General features: G+C 47.0%; 1 protein-coding gene across 2 annotated transcripts; it reads right to left on the reverse strand.

Moving 5' to 3' along the window:
• Positions 1-76: 76 nt before the first annotated feature.
• Positions 77-19,068, reverse strand: igf2r (insulin-like growth factor 2 receptor). Of its 2 annotated transcripts, XM_049757860.2 has the most exons (51): positions 18,807-19,067; positions 18,054-18,193; positions 17,358-17,476; positions 16,639-16,737; positions 16,424-16,559; positions 16,101-16,212; positions 15,898-16,006; positions 15,665-15,824; positions 15,394-15,586; positions 15,209-15,312; positions 14,969-15,133; positions 14,748-14,894; positions 14,513-14,665; positions 14,291-14,428; positions 14,067-14,217; positions 13,797-13,965; positions 13,604-13,719; positions 10,166-10,325; positions 9,905-10,081; positions 9,718-9,813; positions 9,536-9,637; positions 9,233-9,395; positions 8,986-9,162; positions 8,772-8,918; positions 8,496-8,674; positions 8,325-8,412; positions 8,037-8,246; positions 7,825-7,955; positions 7,603-7,706; positions 7,372-7,505; positions 7,084-7,280; positions 6,866-6,992; positions 6,605-6,736; positions 6,375-6,534; positions 6,188-6,296; positions 5,990-6,071; positions 5,774-5,907; positions 5,560-5,706; positions 5,312-5,470; positions 5,006-5,213; positions 4,778-4,930; positions 4,395-4,629; positions 4,186-4,322; positions 3,985-4,102; positions 3,563-3,709; positions 3,303-3,487; positions 2,718-2,904; positions 2,488-2,637; positions 2,262-2,331; positions 1,847-2,125; positions 77-1,459 (listed from the first exon to the last, which is right to left on the reverse strand). In XM_049757860.2, the coding sequence occupies exons 1-51, from the start codon at positions 18,965-18,967 to the stop codon at positions 1,301-1,303; spliced, it is 7,515 nt and encodes a 2,504-aa protein (XP_049613817.1). In that variant the 5' UTR covers positions 18,968-19,067; the 3' UTR covers positions 77-1,300. The 2 variants fall into 2 exon arrangements, with proteins under 2 accessions (XP_049613817.1, XP_049613816.1); XM_049757859.1 differs by having other exon boundaries at positions 6,188-6,534; positions 18,807-19,068.
• Positions 19,069-20,334: the final 1,266 nt, after the last annotated feature.

The raw sequence follows: 20,334 nt of genomic DNA on the forward strand, positions 1-20,334 counted from the left end.
CACCTGTTTTTTTTTTCCTGGAATAAAAGGGTCTTTAGAGTTTAGTAGAGATCACTAAAACAAATGTACTAAAACATCATTCTACAGGTATTTATTCAAATAAAGAGACATGAGTACATGGAGGTTCTTTTAAATAGCAAAAAACAAGCACAGAGGTAAGACAACAAAAGCAGGATGACAATGATAATCGCACCTAATTTCTTGTGCTTTTCTCCAGTGCACCATTTTTTGCCCTCTTTTGAAAATCGCAGAAAAAGTAGCGGACGTGCAAATCCGGGGGGGTGGGGGTGCCTTTACCAGTACCAAACATTTACGTACCGAGCCAAACTTCCTCACAGCTTTGACGATAATGCAGAATTGTTACAGCCTGAATAAATACTGCTTGACAAAAGGGCTTCATGTATTTTCAAGGGACAGGTTTATTTTTCCTGCAGCAATTTTCAGAAAAGGCCGTCTGAAAGCGGCATCCATAACAATGGATGATTCAAGTCAACCCTCAAAAATTCGATTATTATGCTGGCAGTTTCAATATGTGGCAAATAGATATTTGAATTGCCTACCAAACGACGACTTGGCTAGGCAATAAACAAAACAAAAACAAAGCAACGACAACAGGCATTGAAATATGGCTTGGACGAGACATTACACTCACATGGCCACTTTCAAAACTTTCGTTTACAGAATCACACTTAAATAATGATAAAATCTCAAACAAACAAAGGAACCTCTCCGTAGAGTATGAAAATGTGAGGACAATCAGTGAAATTGTGAGAAAATTCATCTTTATAAAAAAAAAAAAAAAAAAAAAAGCCTTACGCTCTCTTTTCAGGGGGCTGTTTACCGTGAGTGCAAACAATGCAACACCCGAGCATTTCTTTTCCCTTTAAAACCGCACGAGAACTGACCTTCACCGCCTATGTCCACTCGGCCAGAGTTCGTTTCTCGTTTCGACGGCCGGCCGACCAATTAGCTTTGCTGCTTGCCACGTGGACCTTCGTCTTAAACAATCTGCAAAGAAACACTCGCTTTAAGATAAAGTGCTACAGAAATGGCACGGCGACAATCACAAAGAACATTTTGGACAAAACGTGGCACCCGATGACACGAGGGACCAACTCGCCTTGATTGCTTCCAGAGCAACGGTGAGAAACACTTTAAATAAAGGAGCGATCAATAAATAACAAAATGGCGGCAAAGGGGGCTGGAGGAAGTGTCAGTAATGCTGAGATGCGTAGCTATGGCGACATTCACTGAGAGAGAGCTTGAGTGAGAGAGAGAGCGAGCAGTTCCGGAGGGCGAGTTACACCCGCAGGAGGTCCTCATCGCTGTCGTCATCCTCCCGCTTGGCTTTCGGTGCCGCGTTGTGATTGCGGCGGCCGGCCGCTGAGTGAGCCTTGCCGCTCTTCTGCTTTCGCTCGGGCTCGTCCAGGAGGCCCACCAGGTCCTCGTCACTCTCCTCCTGATCCGGTGCCGCAAAAAACAAGAACCATCGCGTGAGGGTTTATCTTGACAAAAGTGCAAGCAAAGGTGAGGAAGTCTTGCTTTGTTTGTTATTTTCTACAAGCGAAGGCAAGACGTGTTGCCTCATCTGTTTGCTCGCTCTCTGGCCGAAGTGCATATGAAAGGAGTCGAGATATGTTGCCGTCTTGCCAAAGTGAGAGCCAAGGCATGTTGACATCCCGATAAAGAGCAAGCGAAGGCGAGGTGTCTTGGTTTTGTAAAAAAAAAAAAATGCAAGCATCAGCAAGAAATGTTGCTAGCATGCCTCTTGCCAAAGCACAAGGAAATATTTTTTTTTATTGTGCAAGGTTTGAGTGAAGGCAAGATGTTATGTGATGCCGCTCACCTGCAGGAAGACACTGCGATGGGTGGACGACGACTTGACCACCCGCACTCCGGGGACGCTAAGGACCTCGTCTTCGCTGTCGTCCTCCTGCTCATCCAACGAGAAGGAGCGCAAGCCGTCCGTGTTGACCGGCTTGGTCTTGATGTGCCCGTTGCTGTGGTTACCGCGACCCAGGTGCGAGGAGGAGAACGACGAAGATGAGGATGCCGTGGTGGGTGTCTCCAGTTCCTCCATCAGCCACTCCATCTCGTCTTCGCCCGCATCTTCATCCATGTTCACCTGAAAAGCCATGCAGGCAACAAGATGGATGAACAAGTCAACCAAAATAAAAAAATAATAAGTAACAATATGTTGGAATCTTTTTTTTCTTGTTTTCCAAAAACATTAATTAACAATCAAAACAAACAACAATGACCTTTGAATATTTATAGGAGACTTGGTTGCCTCTCCTGCAGCATCCAGCTACCTTCTGAATCACCATGTCTCTGCAAGTCGACAAAAGAAAAAAAATAATTAAAAGGGACATTAGCAAAACGTTTTGACCAATTGAGAGACCACAATTCAGCTAATTTACATAACAGCCACACCACACTAAATTCAGATGATAATGACTTCACAGACAAGAAAGTTTGTCTTCGTACCTTCTCTCTCGCTTACGCAGCAACAGTGCAAGTAGACAAACGCTCAAGCCCGCCATCAGGAGGCTCAGCAGAACAGCCGCCACCTGACTCCGCCTGGAAAGAGCCGGAAGGCCGTCGCTGTCATCGTCTTGCGTCTGCGTGTCCACAGTCCTGCAGAACACATTGACAAACGTCATAGGTGGTCTAAAACGCAAGTTCAATTCAAATACCAAATTTGATTTTACACTCACGTGAGACCACACACGGCGTCCGTGTGCCACACAAACATGTACTGGCACTCGTCCGTCTCCAGCATGAATTTGGGGATGCCCACGCCGGCCGTCGGGTTGCATTGGAACATGATGGTGGACGACGCCTTTTTGGTTCTTTCCCGCCCGCACGTCGATTCCGAGGTCACCGTTACATCCAGGTTGCCACCTGTAGGGTGAATCAAGTTTAACTTAATTTAAGTTTCTTCAGACCTCTGAATGGTCAATGAAAGTATTGCCCCTCACCTTCAAGGATAATTTTGGCTTTTTGAATATAAACGCATGTTGTATTAGTGGGTTCCTTCAGTATCCTCACAAATTACATCATAAAAGTCAATGATTCCCTGCGCCCGACTTCGTTTCAGGCTTTATGACGAAGTTGATGCATGAAAGGTTGATTTATTAACCTTCAACGGGCCAAACTGTTAAATGTCTAAATATTCAACGCAGCAGTGTATAGCAGATGTGGCCCAACCTTTTGTGCTCAAGGGGCCATACTTTACTTTTAAAATAAACAATGCCACAAAGAAATCCATTCAATCAATTTTGAGTGAACATGTCAAATACCTTTGATGCAATATTTGGCCGTGCTGGAGGAGCCAATCCGCCGCCAGTAGGGTTCGTTGAGTTTGACCTGGCAGATGTTGGCGCCCACGCACGTTGGCAGGGAGCTGTTGGTGAGCCCGGACAACTGGATGTGGTAAATGTAGTGGTCCCCGTTATCCCGGATGTCTCCGGAGGCTTGATGGGGACTGAAGACACACAAACACATGTCTAAGAGTGAGTAACATGCAGGGTAAAAGAAGGAGCAACTTTAATTTGGCTACCTGAAGTAAAGCGCTCCAAGACTGAGGCGGGCGCCCGTGTTTGGGTTCTGAATGGTGCCATTGACCATCTCCACCTCATGTTGCTTGACGGCACACGCCAAGCGGGTCTCCCAGCCAATCACAAAGAGGCAGGACGTCTTGTCGATGCTGAGAGATTTCACGCAAACTATTGTAAGTTTTGATAGAGATTGCACCCAAAAATATAGCTACGTTTTGGATAATTTGGTGGAGTTAAAAAATACTTTTTAGATGAGTTATGAGTTACTTTTATAATGGCGTCTTAAGAAGCCAAAGTTTAACCTGAATGACGAACACTCTTCTGTTATTAACTGGCTGCTCAACTGGAAAAGTAAATGAATGTCACTGTCCCAAGTCACAGTGCCTTTATGGCCATTTTGTCACGTGTCGAGCTGCGTTCATACTTGATGATGGTCGGGTGACCGACAGTGGTGCCGCAGCTCAGCCGGATCTCCGTCTTTGCCGCCACGCCATTACCGCAGGAAGAATCACTGGCCGAATAGTTGACGGAAATCTTGCCACCTATGGGAGGGGAAAGAGATGACTGCTTTTCTCCACGCCTAACTAAGAAAATGCGCAAATTCTAATCAGCTGTAATTTCTCACCCTTGTAGCTCATTTTCTGAGTGTAGACGCGACCCAGCGTCTGCGTGGTGCCGTCCGCCGAGTGCCGGCACACAGTGGCGTCCTCGTCACAACCCGGAGGTCCTTTATGAATCCCCTGACACAGGTTGAAGAAATATCTGCAGATATGAAAATGGGGAACGTCACATGCGCATCAATGAGAAAACATTTCATTCGCAATTTTGACTCACGTGTCGCCGTTGTGGTTGAACTTCCAGGGCTTGGTGAGGGAAGAGAGGGCTCGCAGATCGAAGGTTTTATGCTGACTGACCAGCTTGCACTCCATCTTCCGTGAGGCGCACACGGCACTCGTTGGCCACTGGAAGGTAGCCGAGCACCCCGCCGTTTCCGACAGCAGTTGCGGGGAGCCGTGGCCCGCGGACGGGTCGCAAGTAAACAGGATGGACGACTGGCGCTTGGCAGTCGCTAATAAAAAAAAAAAAACGAATAATTAAAGCGCTAAAATAAGTAAAGCTGTTTTCCTGGATTCTTACACTCGAGATGACAAAAAATCTTGTTTGTGACAGACATGGGCACCCGATTCCAGGATGCTGAGAGAAATTTGCTGCCTCACCTGGTTCGCAGAAGCCCCAGTTTTTGTCCTTGTCATAATCGGCGGTCGTGGCGCACCACTTCCTGCCATCGGTCCTGCCATCTGTGGTGCATCCTGTATACGAGCGCTTCATGAACGTGAAGGGGAACACGCAGGCCTCGCCTTCATGCGTTCCTACAACACACATCATTTGCATGTAGGCATTTGTTATGATCAGATAAAGATGTGAGGGTAAGGGGCACCACTTACTGGGCGGGCATGGATCCCCGCCACCATACTGCATGAGCACAGCCTGCTCCTCGTGTTTGAAATCCATGGTCATGGCCTTGTTGATGCCGAATGACGCCGCCAATTTGCTTGGGCCCGAAACACGGCAAACGGTAGCGCCCTTGCAAGCAGGCTCGGCCACCGAGCTGCACACGTTGATGAGGTAGTTGTCAGAGGAGCCAAGCGGGACCTATCGCACAAACGGAGACATTTCACGTATTAGGAAGATGTTTTAAATTCTGCACAAAAAAAAAAAAATACACGGTGCCTAAGCATCTTTGAATTCACCAGCACTTGTCCTGTCAACGTCGACAAGTCAAAGGTGTACTGCAGCTGAGTGTCGATCAGTTTGCATCCGCTGGTGTGGGTGGCGTCCGAACACACGACAGGGGTTGCCCACTCAAAAACGTACACGCAGCCCTGCAGCCTCAGCATGCGCGGGGAACCCTGAAGAGACGTAGACCAGTTTATTTTTCAAAGTAGGACAAAAGTTTGGAGGAAAAAAAAATAGGAGATGAAGTAAATGGCGTACTGACCAAGTCTACGCCTCTCTGGCAAGTGAAGATGATGGTGGAGGTGTAGTTTTGCGCCACATCTGACACACACTGGGTGGAGCTGGAGTAAGTTATGGAAACGTCGCCCATGGCGCTTAACTGAGGCCCGTTCGTCGTGCGCCCAATGTCCTTGCATAGAGGCAAAGGGAAATAAATGTCAAACTCTGGATTTGGACATTAACTTCTTGTAACTCACAATTGGAGGTCCATTGTCTGGGTCCATGCAGACTGAGGCGCCAGGTGGGCAAGTGACCCTGGGGATGGGGTTCAGAGGTTGACAAACGTTGATGTAAAAGTCCGGAGAGTCATCGCTTTCGTCCACCGCGTCATCTGAACACCACAAAGAAAAAAGGGACATCAATGTGGATGAAGTGATGCTGTTTGATAAAGTCATGTCCGCGCACAAGCCAACCTGTGGCGGTGTAGTATCCGGTGAAGTGAATCAGAGGAGTCAGATCAATCGTGGTGGAGCCGTTCTGGACGGAACATGTGACCTGGAAGGAAGACAAAGACACTTGTTTTGGCTGTCATCTTATCTGGGGACTATAAACTATAAATTCCACAAATTGTTCAACTTAACTATCTACCGTACACACACTAACATACTCACAGGCTGCTCGCACACCAGGTGAGTATGGAAGGCAAACAAGTGCGTGCATGTCTCTGCATTGGAGTCAATGAGGACGGGTTCCGAAAGGGTTGAGATCATACTGGCCGGTCTATGAAACGCACAAGATAACTTTAATGTTGGCGCTCCAGCTCCGAGCAGATGGCATTGAAGGGGCCGGACATCATACCGGCAGATAAAGTGGATGATGGTGCTGTGCTTGAGGGTGGGGTCGGCGGCGCATGGACTTCCTCCCTGGTACATCAGCTCCACCACGCGATCCTTGTACGAGAGCTTCCCGCTGGTCTGGCCGCCGCTCAGCCCAGTGTAGACGTCTTTAATGCACACCGCTGGGACAACGCAACACTTAAATGCAACCTTCCCAGGACAGAATTTTAAGTCAAGAAAATCGTGACATACCGGTTCCTGGGCTACAGCCGGCGTTCGTCATGTCTGCGCAGATGTTGACACGGAACATCCTGCTGGGCACGTTGTGGTCGTACACCGTGTAACCACCATCCCGTCTGAGGCTGTTCAGGTCGAACAAATGACCTGCCCTCAGGGAAAGGTTGAATAATAAATAAATAAATAATCAATATCAGGGGTGGGTCAAATTAAGTATTTTTTACGATGCAATACAACAGGTGGGTGAACTGTAAAAATAAATTAAAAATATTAGACCTGTAGCTGGGTTGGCAACTCTGCAGCCGTCATGCTGGCTGCTGTTTAGTGGGCACGCAGCAGCCGTGAACCACATGAAAGTGTACAAACAGTCCTCGATGGCGGAAATGAGGTTTGGACGAGAGTCCTGAGAGGGGACAAAAATGTTTAAAAACAAACTGCGACGTGGCTTAAAAAAAATAAAAAAATAAAAGATGACCGTGACATCGGTAACTTACGACTTGGTCTTTATCACACTTGAAGCGTATGATGGTGGTCCTGTTGCGGACACTGTCGGGACAGGCCTGGCCGCCGCTGTACTGCAACTTCAGCACGTTGGTGTCCCACGTGAGGCCGCTCGTCACTTGACCCAAACTCACGTATTCCTCTCCGGCCTTCATGCAGGCTGCACTGCCAGAGGGACACTTCCAAGAACCTGCCGCAAAACCAGAAGAGCGTCTTTTAATTCAAATGTTGGGAAATACTGTGATAGACAAGCAGGACGCCATTGCTGTCAACAGACGCACCTCCCTGTGGCACCAGCGACCTGCAGATGTTGATGTAAAATCGCTTGCTGGTGTCGTCCGTCGAAGCCGCCGCCTCCCAGTTTTGGGCCTCCATGGCCAGAGGTGAGAGGTCATATGAGTGGCCCGCACCATCACTAGTCACAAGAACAGCAAACGTAATTACCCAATGCATAACATTCACTCTCACTTTGGGGATACTCTCAGATGAGTCACAACACACAACATGCTCACTGGTATGAGCAGCTGGTTGTTTTAACAGGAAGGCATGCCAGTGACGTGCGCCAATTGAACAAATAGGTGCACTCAGGAGTCTCCTTGATGAATTCTGGCACACCCTTGTGGGAGAAGAGAGAAGTGCAGTCAACAACTTGGGAGCTTTTTGCCCTCTGTCAAGGTTAGTTCATAAAATGTAAAAAGTGCATAGAAAAGTGGCAATCTAGGTGTTAAGCTTACAGGGTGCATGTCGGGGTGGCAGGAGAAGTAGATCTCTGTGGATCGCTGGTAGATTTTGTGACACGTCTCTCCGCTGGTGTAGTTCAAGATCAGCTGATCCCCCACGAAGCTCAGAAGCTGGTTCGCCATTCCTGTAATGCACACAAGCGCATACCAACAAAGAATTCCAGGCAGAGCACAAACTGGGGATGTTTTTTTTTGCAGTTTACCACCTGCTATCCTGTGTTTGTTTCCGTCCACCTGGCACGAGGAGACAGCGTCGCTGCCTGTTTCTTTATTGGTGCAGACGCCCCTCTGCAGCCCGCCGCATACGGACAAGTGGTAGATGTACTTGTCACTCCTCACCGGGTAATCTTTGCCTTTCAGGGAGCTCAGGTCAAACTCGAATCCGCTTCTCGGGTCGCTGACGCGGCACTCGTTACCTGAGGGGACCGGCGGGCAAACAGCCATGTAAAACCACTTCTAGCAGTCAGGTGCATCCCTCAGTGTGGCGACTCTACCTTGGGACTTCCTGATGGGACAAGCTTCGGATGTACGCCAGATGAAGACGTACTCGCAAACGTCCTGCCGGTCAAACATGGGGGAGCCCTGGAAATACAAACAGACATACACTGAGCATCTCTCACCCAGCCGCAGAGCCCTGCCAAGTAAGAATGTTACAGATTACTCACTGGGCTGTCGTCACAGAGTAAGATGATGCGTGTGGAGTAGCGAGACGTGGCGTCGCACAGGTCCCCATTGTGGTACAAGATGCTGATGGAGCCGTCATCCGCCACTTGCGGGCTAGCCTGGACCAGACCCAGGCTGTAACCGGCTCCATCCTTGACGGCGCAAGCACCTAATGGACCCACTGGAGGGGGACATAGATGCATTTTACGGTTAATAAATCTCCAACGCCGTACAAGTACTGATGGGGCTGAATTAAGTGAGAGGCATCGCTCACTGACCAGGACAGTCATTCAGAGAGGGGAGAGGTCTGCAGACATTGATGTAAAAGCTGCGTGACTTCACCGCGTCAGTGTCTATAGCAACCCAGGGACTGTCCTCTCCGCCTCGAACCAGATGACTCAGGTCGTACTCGTTACCGCGGGAATCTGTAACCCACAAAAACGCGCGTTACACCTAAGGAGGCGGACGAATCTTGTGACGTCCTGCCAATACCAATGACGCGACAGTCCACCGGCGCGGCGACGCAGGCCAGCGCGGTGGAAAACTCAAAGAGGACGTCGTGGACCACGTGGCTGGGCAGGGTGTTCAAGTCCTCGCGGAGCAGCTTCAATGAACCAGGGTGCGCGTTTGGATCACACACAAAGTTAATGGTGAAGGTGTCCCGCGTTGCTGGAAAGAAAACAGAGTTTCAAACCAAAAACAAGTTCAAGAAAAGGAGGGGTCAGTTCATTCTCCAAACCTGTAGAATCGTCACGGGGTCCCTTGTATGTCAGTTTGAGGAGGCCATCGGTGGAGTACTGCAGGGTTTTCTCCACCCCCACCGGGCTGATGGGATGCCCGTCTTCCAGCTCACAGCCCGCCATTCCCGCGCCGCACTGCGCCAGGTCTGAGCAGATGTTCACCTGCGAGGCAGGACAAACCAGGTGGTGACCTTCTAATGGTGAAAATGAATTGAATTATTTTACACACAAAGCTTAGTCTGCTTATTTTGTGCTCTGAATGCAATCTTAATCCTTGCTGCTGATCTCAACATCCATCTTACTAAGAAGTCTTTTCCATTGGCGTTGGTCTTGTATCCAGTCTTGGAAGCGAGCGGCTGCAGATTGAACACCAAGCCGGTGTCAGGATCTATCACGGCACAGCTCTGAGATGGAAGCACATTTGGAGCACAGATGAAGCTGAGCGATTTACGCTTTTAAATAAAACCTCGATAAAATGACTTACGTTGTTCTTGGTCGTGGTGATGGCACATGCTGCCCTGGTATCCCAGATGAAGTTGGCAGTGCAGTTCTGGTACATGAGGAATCGCGGACCCATTGACTGTGTGAAGATGGAGGCCAACAGCAACGATAAGAAAGTGACGTGGAGAATGTTGAGCTAGGCCTTGCCCACCCAAAGTGTTTCCACCGACCAGCATTCCCCTGGTGCACACCAGGTGGATTCGGGTGGTGTACGTCAGTTTCAAGCCGTCTGACTCGCAGGGGTTGCCGTCCGTGAACTCCAGCAGCAGCCGGTCGCGGCTTTCGATGACGGGGCCGCGCTTGGAGATGCCCATGTTACTCACGGACACCACTTCTTGTGGGAAGCCCTGAAGGACGGGTGGGAGGGATAAGACACAATTGACTTTTTTGAAACGTAGCTTATGCAAAAAGTGGTAGCGAGAATTACGAACCTGCGTGGTTGTGTACTTCATCTGGCAGACGGACGCGTGGCGGTCGCAGCCCATGACGGCGTTGATGGGCCGACAGATGTTGATGTAGTACTTGCGCAGGTTGCCGGTGTTGGACAGGTCCATGGCCTGCCAGTTGCTGCCGGACGTGGGGTAAGACAAGCTGCAGACAAGACGAAGATGTCGGACTAGGGCAGTGCTTCTCAAATAGTGGGGCGCGTGGTGCGATACCAGGGGGGGGGGGTTTGGGGGACACCAGGGAACATGCTTTTCTTTTGGCTGTACTAGATTAAAGGGTAATTAGACATCCACTGCAGTAGGTGGGAGTGGCGGTATCACTGTAAGAGTGCGCGCAAGGAGTAGTCGCTCTACAGTGTAGAGCGCACGGAACATACGCACACACAGCACAGAGCAGGCGATATAAAGTGCACCATGGAAAAATATTGAACAGGGTTGAAAAGAACGGCGGAGAGAGACGGAGATAAGAGAATTGAGAGTCACACGAAAGCTAAGACAAGGAAATATGACAAAGCGTACGTAGCGCTCGGCTTCAGTGCGACTACGATGGGAGACGAGGAAAGACCGTTGTGTTTACTGTGCCTTACAATGTTGGCAGCGGACAGTATGAAGCCAAATAAATTAAGGCGGCACTTATAAAGTCATTGCACCCCAATCACGCTGATAAGATGCTTGAGGGTTTTCAGCGAAAACGAGCTGAATATTGCCAACAATCATCCCACTTTGTGAATGCTACTTCAGTCAATCAGCAAGCACTGTAAGCATATACAGGACTGTCTCAGAAAATTTGAATATTGTGATAAAGTTCTTTATTTCTGTAATGTAATTAAAAAAACAGAAATGTCATACATTCTGGATTCATTACAAATCAACTGAAATATTGCAAGCCTTTTATTATTTTAATATTGCTGATTATGGCATACAGCTTAAGAAAACTCAAATATCCTATCTCAAAATATTAGAATATCTTGAAAAAGTATACTAGTAGGGTATTCAACTAATCACTTGAATCGTCTAATTAACTCGAAACACCTGCAAGGGTTTCCTGAGCCTTGAAAAACACGCAGCTTGGTTCAGTAAATCAAAGTATGGAAGACTGCTGATCTGACTCCTGTCCAGAGGACCATCATTGACACCCTCCATCAGGAGGGTAAGACACAAAAAGAAATTTCTCAAAGAGCAAGCTGTTCACAGAGTGCAGTTTCAAAGCACATTCACAAAAAGTCTGTTGGAAGGGGGATATGTGGCAGGAAACGCTGCACAACCAAGAGAGATGACCGCAGCCTTAATAGCATTGTGAATTAGAGTCGCTTCCAGAATTTGGGGGAGCTTCAAATACAGTGGGCTGAAGCTGGAGTCCAGGTATCAAAAGCGACTGTTCAGACATGTCCGGGAAATGGGCTACAATAGCCTTATTCCCATGGTCAAGCCCCTTCTGAACTCAAGACAACGGAAGAAGTGTCTGACTTGGGCTATGGAAAAGCACTGGACAGTTCCAGAGTGGTCCAAAGTCCTCTTTTCAGACGAAAGCAAATTTTGTACGCATTTCATTTGGAAGTCAAGGCACCAGAGTCTGGAAAAAGGCTGGAGAGGAGCAAAATCCAAGTTGCTTGAAATCCAGTGTGAAGTTCCCACAGTCAGCGATGGTTTGGGGAGCCATGTCAGCTGCTGGTGTTGGTCCACTGTGTTTCAAGTCCAGAGTAAATGCAGATTTTAGAGCACTACATTTCATTTTCCAGCATGATCTGGCACCTGCCCACAGTGCCAAAACCACCAGTAAATGGTGTACTGACCATGGCATTACTGTCCTTGATTGGCCTGCCAATTCCCCTGACCTGAACCCCATAGAGAATTTGTGGGGTATTGTGCAGAAGAAGCTGAAAGACACCAGACCCAACAATGCAAATGAGCTAAAGGCCGCTATTGACGCATCCTGGGCATCCATATCACCTCAGCAATGCCACAGGCTGATTGCTTCCATACCACGCCGCATTGGTTGCAGTAATTTATGCAAAAGTATTCCCAACCAAGTACTGAGTGCATTAATGGACATTTTTGATTTTGTTTTGCTGTTATAAATCTTTTTTTTTTTTTTTTACTTGGTCTGAGGAAATATTCTAATATTTTGAGATAGGATATTTGAGTTTTCTTAAACTGTATGCCATATTCAGCAATAATAAAATAATAAAAGGATTTCAATATTTCAGTTGATTTGTAATGAATCCAGAATGTATGACATTTTTGTTTTTTTTAATTGCATTACAGGAAATAAAGAACTTTATCACAACATTCAAATTTTCTGAGACAGTCCTGTAAAGAAAGCAGCGTACCAAATTGTTCAGTGCAAGAAAAAAACCACACATTGCAGAAGAGCTAATACTACCTGCAGCCGTGGATATGGTCTCCGTCATGCTGCCTCATTTTGAGCAAAAATTGTTTTATTCATTTTTGTTTTGTAGGTTAAAATGTTTTATATATTGTGCTTGAGTTAATGTTGCTGATTACTTTGAATTAAATGTTATTTATTGCTGTTATTTAATTTAATATTATGTATGTTTATTATTATTTTATTGTATTTTTTCCAGCATAAAATGGCAGTTGGTCAAGAATGTTTATAGTTTAAATAATTATAATTCATTTTTAATTTCAGGCAAAGTGATGCACGTGCCAGGGACGCTACCAGGCTGAACAAGCTGGTGAAGAAGGCCAGCTCTGTGGTGGGGACCGGGTTGGACAGCCTGGAGGTGGTGGTTGAACAGAGGATGGGGAAAAAACTGGCGGCCATGTTGGCCAATCCCTGCCATCCACTGCACATCGAGCTGACTGGGATGAGGAGCAAATTCAGCGACAGATTTGTCCTCCCCCGTCAGAGCACAGAGAGATTTGGGCAGTCGTTTATTCCAGCTGCACTCCGACTCTACAACCAGGCCCGCAGGCATGGAGAGACCTGGAGCTAGAGACTTGGGACTTTTTATCTGCACATGATGTACTTTAGCAAACTACCAGCTTATTGCATTGTGAACTCTGTTTCTGTTTGTCTTCCTCTTTTTAAACGTCATGAGCTGTTTTGACAACTGATTTTCCCCAGAGGGGACAATAAAGGTTTCAATCAATCAATCAATCAATCAATCAATCAATCAATCAATCAATCAATCAATCAATCAATCAATCAATCAATCAATCAATTTAATCTGTTCTGTTACAGACTAAAAAAACAATGTTATTAATAGTTATTCTTTATTGTAAGTTGATCTTTCTTTTTTATTTATATTTTGTTTTCTTTAATGTTAATAACATGGGGGGGCGCGAAATGTTTTCTTCTCCCTAGGGGTGGCATCACAGAGAATTATTGAGAAGCACTGGACTAGGGTATGCATCAACGCCATACAGTGAGCAAAATCAAATATTTACTGAGTGTCCTACCTGGACAGGTCATACTGGTCCAAAGTTTTTGGGTCAATCACCAGACACTCGTGAGGTCTTTCGGGACACGCGTACGATGTGTACCAGTGAAAGTTATACGTGTACTTATCTTCCACCTGTGCCCAGTGAAGAACATTAGAGGAGCTCAAAGTCAAAACATTTGTACAGAACCAATAAGCGACAGGAGGTCCACCTGGAATTCTGGTTTTCCGGCACCAACTTCAGGGTCACATAGGAAGGAGATGAGAGTTGATCGGAGCGTGTGTTGCTGGTTGTTATACTGCGAGCCGTTGCTGTAGGACAACTGGATCAGGCCGTCGTAGTAGGACAGCCGCGAGTTGGCCTGGCCCAGACTCCAACTACTACAATGACAGGAAAAAAAACATCCATAGTCACATAGAGAGCCGAGGAAAACGAAAACATAACTTGATCATTTGTAGATGTTAACAGTGGTTTGCTGTACCTTTTTTCTACCTGGCACGCGCCGGCCTTTTCGGGACAGGTGGCGACTGTGACCGGGCCGCACACGTTTATGTAGTAGTCGTAGTTGTCGTTGGTCAAGTTGTAATAGCCGCCATTAGCCTTGGTGAGCGGCGACAAGTCGAAGGAGAAGCCTGGGGAGTAGAACCGCTCGCTTACGTTCCTCAGACCAAAACAGAGTTCTTGACGGTATCGCAAACGACATACCGGCCTGCAGGTCCTCCACCTTGCAGTTGTCCCCTTGGGTCTTGGAGAGGACACACGCGGCCGCAGTGTACCACTCCAGCTCGTACATGCAGCGATCTGATGAGACGCTGCGGAGGACGGGCGCGCTCTCCAGATCTCCTGCGAGGGATCCAAAACTTGCTAACAATAATTCCGACACCATTTTGCTTTACAGATTAGATTAAAATTGCATAAAATGATCACCTGGTTTGCACTTGAGCGTCAGGATGGTTTGAATCCTCGTGGTTTTGCTGCAAAAGTCTCCATCGGTGTACACCAGTCGGATGTCGTTTCCCTTCTCAGTCTTGCGGGGGGGCGAGAGGAAGCTTCCCAGGCTGATCATATTCTGCTCTTTGTCTGAAACGCAAAGTCGCAACCTTAAAATGAATGCCACTGGACATGTGGCAATTCAAAGTGACCTCGCCGTATCTCTTCTTACCCTCTGCACAAATGGCGGCACTCTCCGGGCAGCCAGTAGCTCCTCCCGCCTGGACCACTTTGTGGCAAACGTTGAGGTAGAAGCGCTTTAAGTCTGACTCAGAGGATTCTGGATCCACCACCTCCCAGTTCCCGTTCGACTCTGACCCTGAAACAAAAGTTAAATAGACACTGATATGTTCTACAAGGGGGTGGAACATGAATTGGATCTTCCACACTCACCAGGCAAGCGAGTGAGGGGCGAAAGATCATAATGCTTGCTGCCATCATCAACCCGACACAGAAGATCCTCCTTCTCCTTGACGCAGGCGTACGAGGTCTGCCAGTTGAAGTAGTACGTGCAGTCTGTCTCTCCGACAAACACTGGGGTCCCCACACCACCATTGGCTAAGCAAAAAATAGCAAACACTAAATCAGACTTGGCCACCTTGCTGCGGCTGACGTCGGGCTGACGCCTCTTACTTGCGTTCTTGTTGCACTCAAAGTTGATGATGGTCATCCTCTGGAAGCCGGTGGAGCACTTGGCACCGTCAGGGTAGATAAGTGTCAGATCGCCATCTGAGTAACTGAAAGATGTGGCAGGCATATTCATTAATTTAAATTTTTCTTTTACAGATTGCAATTTCTGCGCTAATGAAAGAAATTACCGCAGTGTCTGGTTCTGGTATCTGCCGGCCACTTTTTTGCCATCGCCTGTCTTCTTCACTTGGCAGGAGGAAACATAGTCCCCCAGGCTGCTGCATTCGTCCGATGGCACTTTCCCGCACACGTTCAGGTAATAAATATAGCTTTCAGTCCCATCGCTGTTTGAGGAATGGGCATAGTAGGGATGGTCCGCAGCTAGACGCAAACACGGGTTAAGTCTTCTTTGCAGGGCATTTAATCGATGTGATTAATTATTTTGAGTAGCTAACTTACAGGTCAAGGTGAGCGGGGTCAAGTCGACCGAGATGTCATGCTGCTGGCTGCTGAGTTTGCACGTGTCACTTTCCAAATAATCCCTGTGGCAGGCGTACTCGGTCTCCCATTCCACCTCGTAGCGGCAGTTGGCCTCCGCCGTCATTTTAGGGGTGCTGCCCTGTGAGCAGAAGGGCATTCGGAACCAGAGTCATTCGCAGCTCACGCCCAATGGGAACACGAGTGTGACCTACCGAACGTCGGCTTGATGGACAGATGAAGGTGATGGTGACGGCGGGAGAGTGTCCGTTACAGAAGACCGGAGGAGTCGTGGTGGCACTCAGGTTGTACTGCAGGCTCAGTCTTAAGAGTGTTTGAGAATTATTATTTTTTTTTTTTGTAGTTTTTTCTTTGCTTTAAGTAAGATTTTGCAATCTCACGTGGACCTCGAGGCTACCTGTCGTTTGAGAGGAGCTCTAAGGGCTTGGCGGGGGAGCCCATGTTGTAGGCCACGTTCTTGGTAACCAGGCAGGCGGCAGAACCTTCCGGACAATGTGTTTCTCCGCCACCTGACAAAGCGAAGGAACATGTCACTTCATATGAGAGAACCTCAAGATACAGTTGTGTTCGGAATAACAGCAGTGCAATGTATGCTTTTGAGACCTAAACCAAGAAATAGAGATGAAGTCGGTGGACACAGATGTGACCCAGTTACCAGAAAGTTGTTCGCACTGCTTTAGTTCTGAACGCAACTCTATTCCGACATTGCGGGCGACTAACTGAGGCTGCGGCAGATGTTGACGTAGAAGTCGACGCTGTCGTCGCCGTCGTCGACCAGGTAGCCGCCGCCGCTCACTTTGATGAGCGGGTTGAGGTCGTGCTTCTTGCTGTCGGAGTCGAAGGCGAAGCACGGCACCTGCGCACTCGTGCACATTTCGGTTACCGACAACATTTGATCATTTATAGATCTTTTGGTTCATCAAAAGTGTTTGCACCTCTTTGTGTGGTTTGAATTTGTCGCTGCTGCAGGCCACGTAGGTCCTCCACTCAAAGTAATGCATACACTGAGAAACGGCCACAAATTCCGGAGTACCCTGTGGGCCACAACAATTAACACAAGTGCAAATTGGATAATATGCAAACATGTGGTGACTGACCAAAAATGAACCCAGCCTAATGTAAAACCGAATATTATAAATAAAAAAAAAAAAAAAAAAAAAATCACATTTTCCTCAGCAGTACAACACTTTCTTTCTATATTTTTCCTTCCTAGTCAGCTGCTTCTTGTTAATGTTTTTAATCGCATTTATCAGTCTTATGCTGTTACAAAGCACCGTGACAGACCATCTACTTCTGCAAGCATGACAAGAGAGGGTGACGTAGGTTTGTTTGGCAGGAGGTGACAGGAAGTGAGGGACTCCGTTGAGCCGCAGACTCTCACAAAAGCGAGCGCCAAAAGTGTGGTTGCCGCTGTTGCAATTGTTGACTCTCATTGCAGCCAGGCTTCAGAACAATTTAAGCCAGATGTAGCCTCGCTGTAAACGTTATATTATAATATTTGTTTTGTGTCAAGACGTTGGAGTGTGTCAGTGGGAATGTTTGTCTATTTGAAATGTCATTAAAATTGGACCTGAGATCCCGTGGGCACCGCCACTACGCAGCTCCTGTCTGAGCATATCGAATTCTGTGTCAGCCGATGCTTGTCTGAGCTCACCATGGTTTTGCCACACTGGAAGCCGATGGTGGTTTGGATGAAGTTGTCATTTCCTGCACATTTAACCTTACTGTTGTAATCAAGGATGGTTCTGGACAGATTCCGCAGGGTCAGCTCACCTGTACGACGAGGGAAAAAAAAGATGCATGTGATTCTGAGTGGGTCTAGAAAAACACTGCATGCTTTGAAAAATAAATATTCACCCCAGCTGAGCCTCCGCCCTTTGAGAAAATCATTTGTCACAGTTGCCATGTTTGACGTCGATATAAATAAACAGCAGTGGAAAAGGTTCTGCTATGGTAACACCACCACTCACTTGTGACTTGGCAGCTACCGAAAGAAAGCCGATCCTCAGTGACAACTTCGACTTCATTTATGTTACACTGAAATTATTAATGAACTATTTCAAGGCATCGGGACGATTGAAATGTCAACAAATTAGACTTCGCTGTTAGATAGACGTATATTCCCTTCACGAGCAAGATAACTGTGCTTGCTTTTGGCTGACACGGCCACACAGGTTATTCTTTAACATTGGTTATTGTTGCTCAACTAAAATAGCTGTAAAACATCTTGTAACCGGTCATGGCGGTCATGGAACAGCCATAAAGCAATCAATCAACACAGTAACTTTGTTCAATGAGGCAGACTTAGGAGAAACACACAGGACGGGACAGAAGTACACAAGTGACTCACCGACAGATTGGTAAATATTGCTGGTCAGGTCGCGGGCGCAGACAGCGGTGCCATCACCGCAGGGGGTCGACGGGGATGAGTCGCACAGCTTGAGCGTGTAGCTTATTTTGTTGTCCAGGTCAATCGCCTCCCATTTGTAGCTATGAGACAAAGGCAGAAAAATCGGACCTCAGTACCAGCCCTTTCACCCAACAGGCCTACAGTTAGGGGTGGGGTGATGTGTTTGTCCCTTTGTAATGTCAATATATCTTTGTGACGGTTATCTAGCCACAGTTATTGGCAGACAGTCATGGAATAAAGACGTGTTCCTTCCTTCTGCCACATATCAATCTTGAGACTCAATGCTTTTCTATTTATCATAGCATGCCACAGAGATTTGTGGAACGTTAATTAAATTGGGGGAAGTAGAATGCAGTTATCTACTTGTCTCCAAAGTTAAACGTCATCAAAAAGTCTTCGTTTAACGATACGACGGAATGTTAGTTCGTTGCCGTGTCAATATTTGCTCACTTTGCAACACGTTGGCAGGTACTCGATGCTAGTGGGAGGAGAAATTGTACAGTACAGTGCATGTTGTTGACCCGTCAGCTGCTAGCACGCTCTTTTAGCTAACCCACCACCATCGAGCGCGATCACGTGAGCCAACTGACACGCTGGTGTGTGTGATGAGGCGATTTCGAATTGATTTTATTTTTCACGGGCTGAAATGAAAGCCTCCGTTGTGTTGTTTGTTTGGAGTCGAGGTGTGTTTACCTGCAGAGGTCCTGGTACCAAAGGCTTGCCTCCTTCTCCTTCCCATCCGCCGTTGCAGTCGTCGTCGCTCCGGAGAAGCCCAGCAAACATCCCACACTCGCCACCAAGCAAAGCAAGCCCCCGTGGGGTAGGCGACGCCGGCCGTGGTTCGGTAAAAACATGCTCGAGCGGTGGGTGGGTGTTCAGCAGGACGACATGATAAGCGCGTCTGGAGAAGAATCGCTAGGTAGGAAGTGACTGCGCCACATGATTCAACGTCACATGACTGTCATGTTGCTCAGCCGTGCGGCCTTCGCGGAACGTGGGACATTCAGGAACGCGCATGACAACTTTGGAAAGTTAACACCTCTGCGTTAGGAAATAATTCGTTTCCTTTTGTGTCCTGTTCTACGAAATAAACAAAGTAACCTGACGTTACTTGAAGAAACTGTAATAAAAATAAAAAATAAATCGTAACACCGCTTGATACCAAAAAATTATGCATCGTCACAAAAATACACACGCACTCTCTACTCTAGCCTTTGAAAATATAAAAATGATTGCCTCACTATTTTAGATTTTGGACATGAAGTGTTTTTGTCATTGAGTGACATTAACATGTAGTGAGCATCTATGTATGTCCATAAAAAACAAAATACGGAAGCAAGATCAGGCCATGATATACTGTACATGACCACACGAGGACACCATTGCTCTCTTCATGTTGATTGACTCTTGTCACCACTCAGGCGTAAGAGTTTGTTTGCACAGTTTTGTCTCTATTTGCGCTGAAGAAAAATGTGTCTGCACTTGCCGTCACACATTTATGTATATTTGTGGATGGTTATAACCAAACTAATTAGTTTGAGACGTGCCTTCACTCATGCATGGCGAGATCAGATCACGCAGGCAACGACTCGTCTGCTGCAGGGACGGGGGGCTCAAATAGTTTTGTGTAGTGTTTGTATGCACGTTGAATGATGGCCTCATAAAGTCAATTTAAACATAGTACTGTATTTGTCAGCTATAATCTTAATGACATATCCAAACATCTTGATTGCAAAGGTGCACAAACACGTTTTAATTTTTCTCGGAAGCCTCAAAGTAAAAGTCAGTGTGCTTTATTGTCAATTTCTTCACAAGTCAAGACATACAAAGAGATCGAAATTGCGTTTCCTACTATCCCACGGTGGAGACAAGACATATTACAACCAATTGGTCCACAGACAAACAAAACATTCAAGTAAACAATACAAAAAGTAAAAATAAGAAAGCACATACAATGAATAAATAAGAGCAACTTGGTTGAAATGGTGCAATTGTGCATACACGATTGATGTGTATGCACATGTGTATGTACAAAAGAAATCATTGTTTTGATTGTCCCCTCCGTGAGTCGTCACCTTATCGTGGTGGAGGGGTTTGCGTGCCCTTATGATCCTAGGAGCCATGTTGTCGGGGGCTTCATGCCCCTGGTAGGGTCACCCATGGCAAACGGGTCCTAGGTGAGGGGCCAGACAAAGCACGGCTCACAGAAGCCCCTTATGAC

The sequence above is a fragment of the Syngnathus scovelli genome, chromosome 20 (genome assembly GCF_024217435.2).
Source record: "Syngnathus scovelli strain Florida chromosome 20, RoL_Ssco_1.2, whole genome shotgun sequence".
NCBI lineage: Eukaryota > Metazoa > Chordata > Actinopteri > Syngnathiformes > Syngnathidae > Syngnathus > Syngnathus scovelli.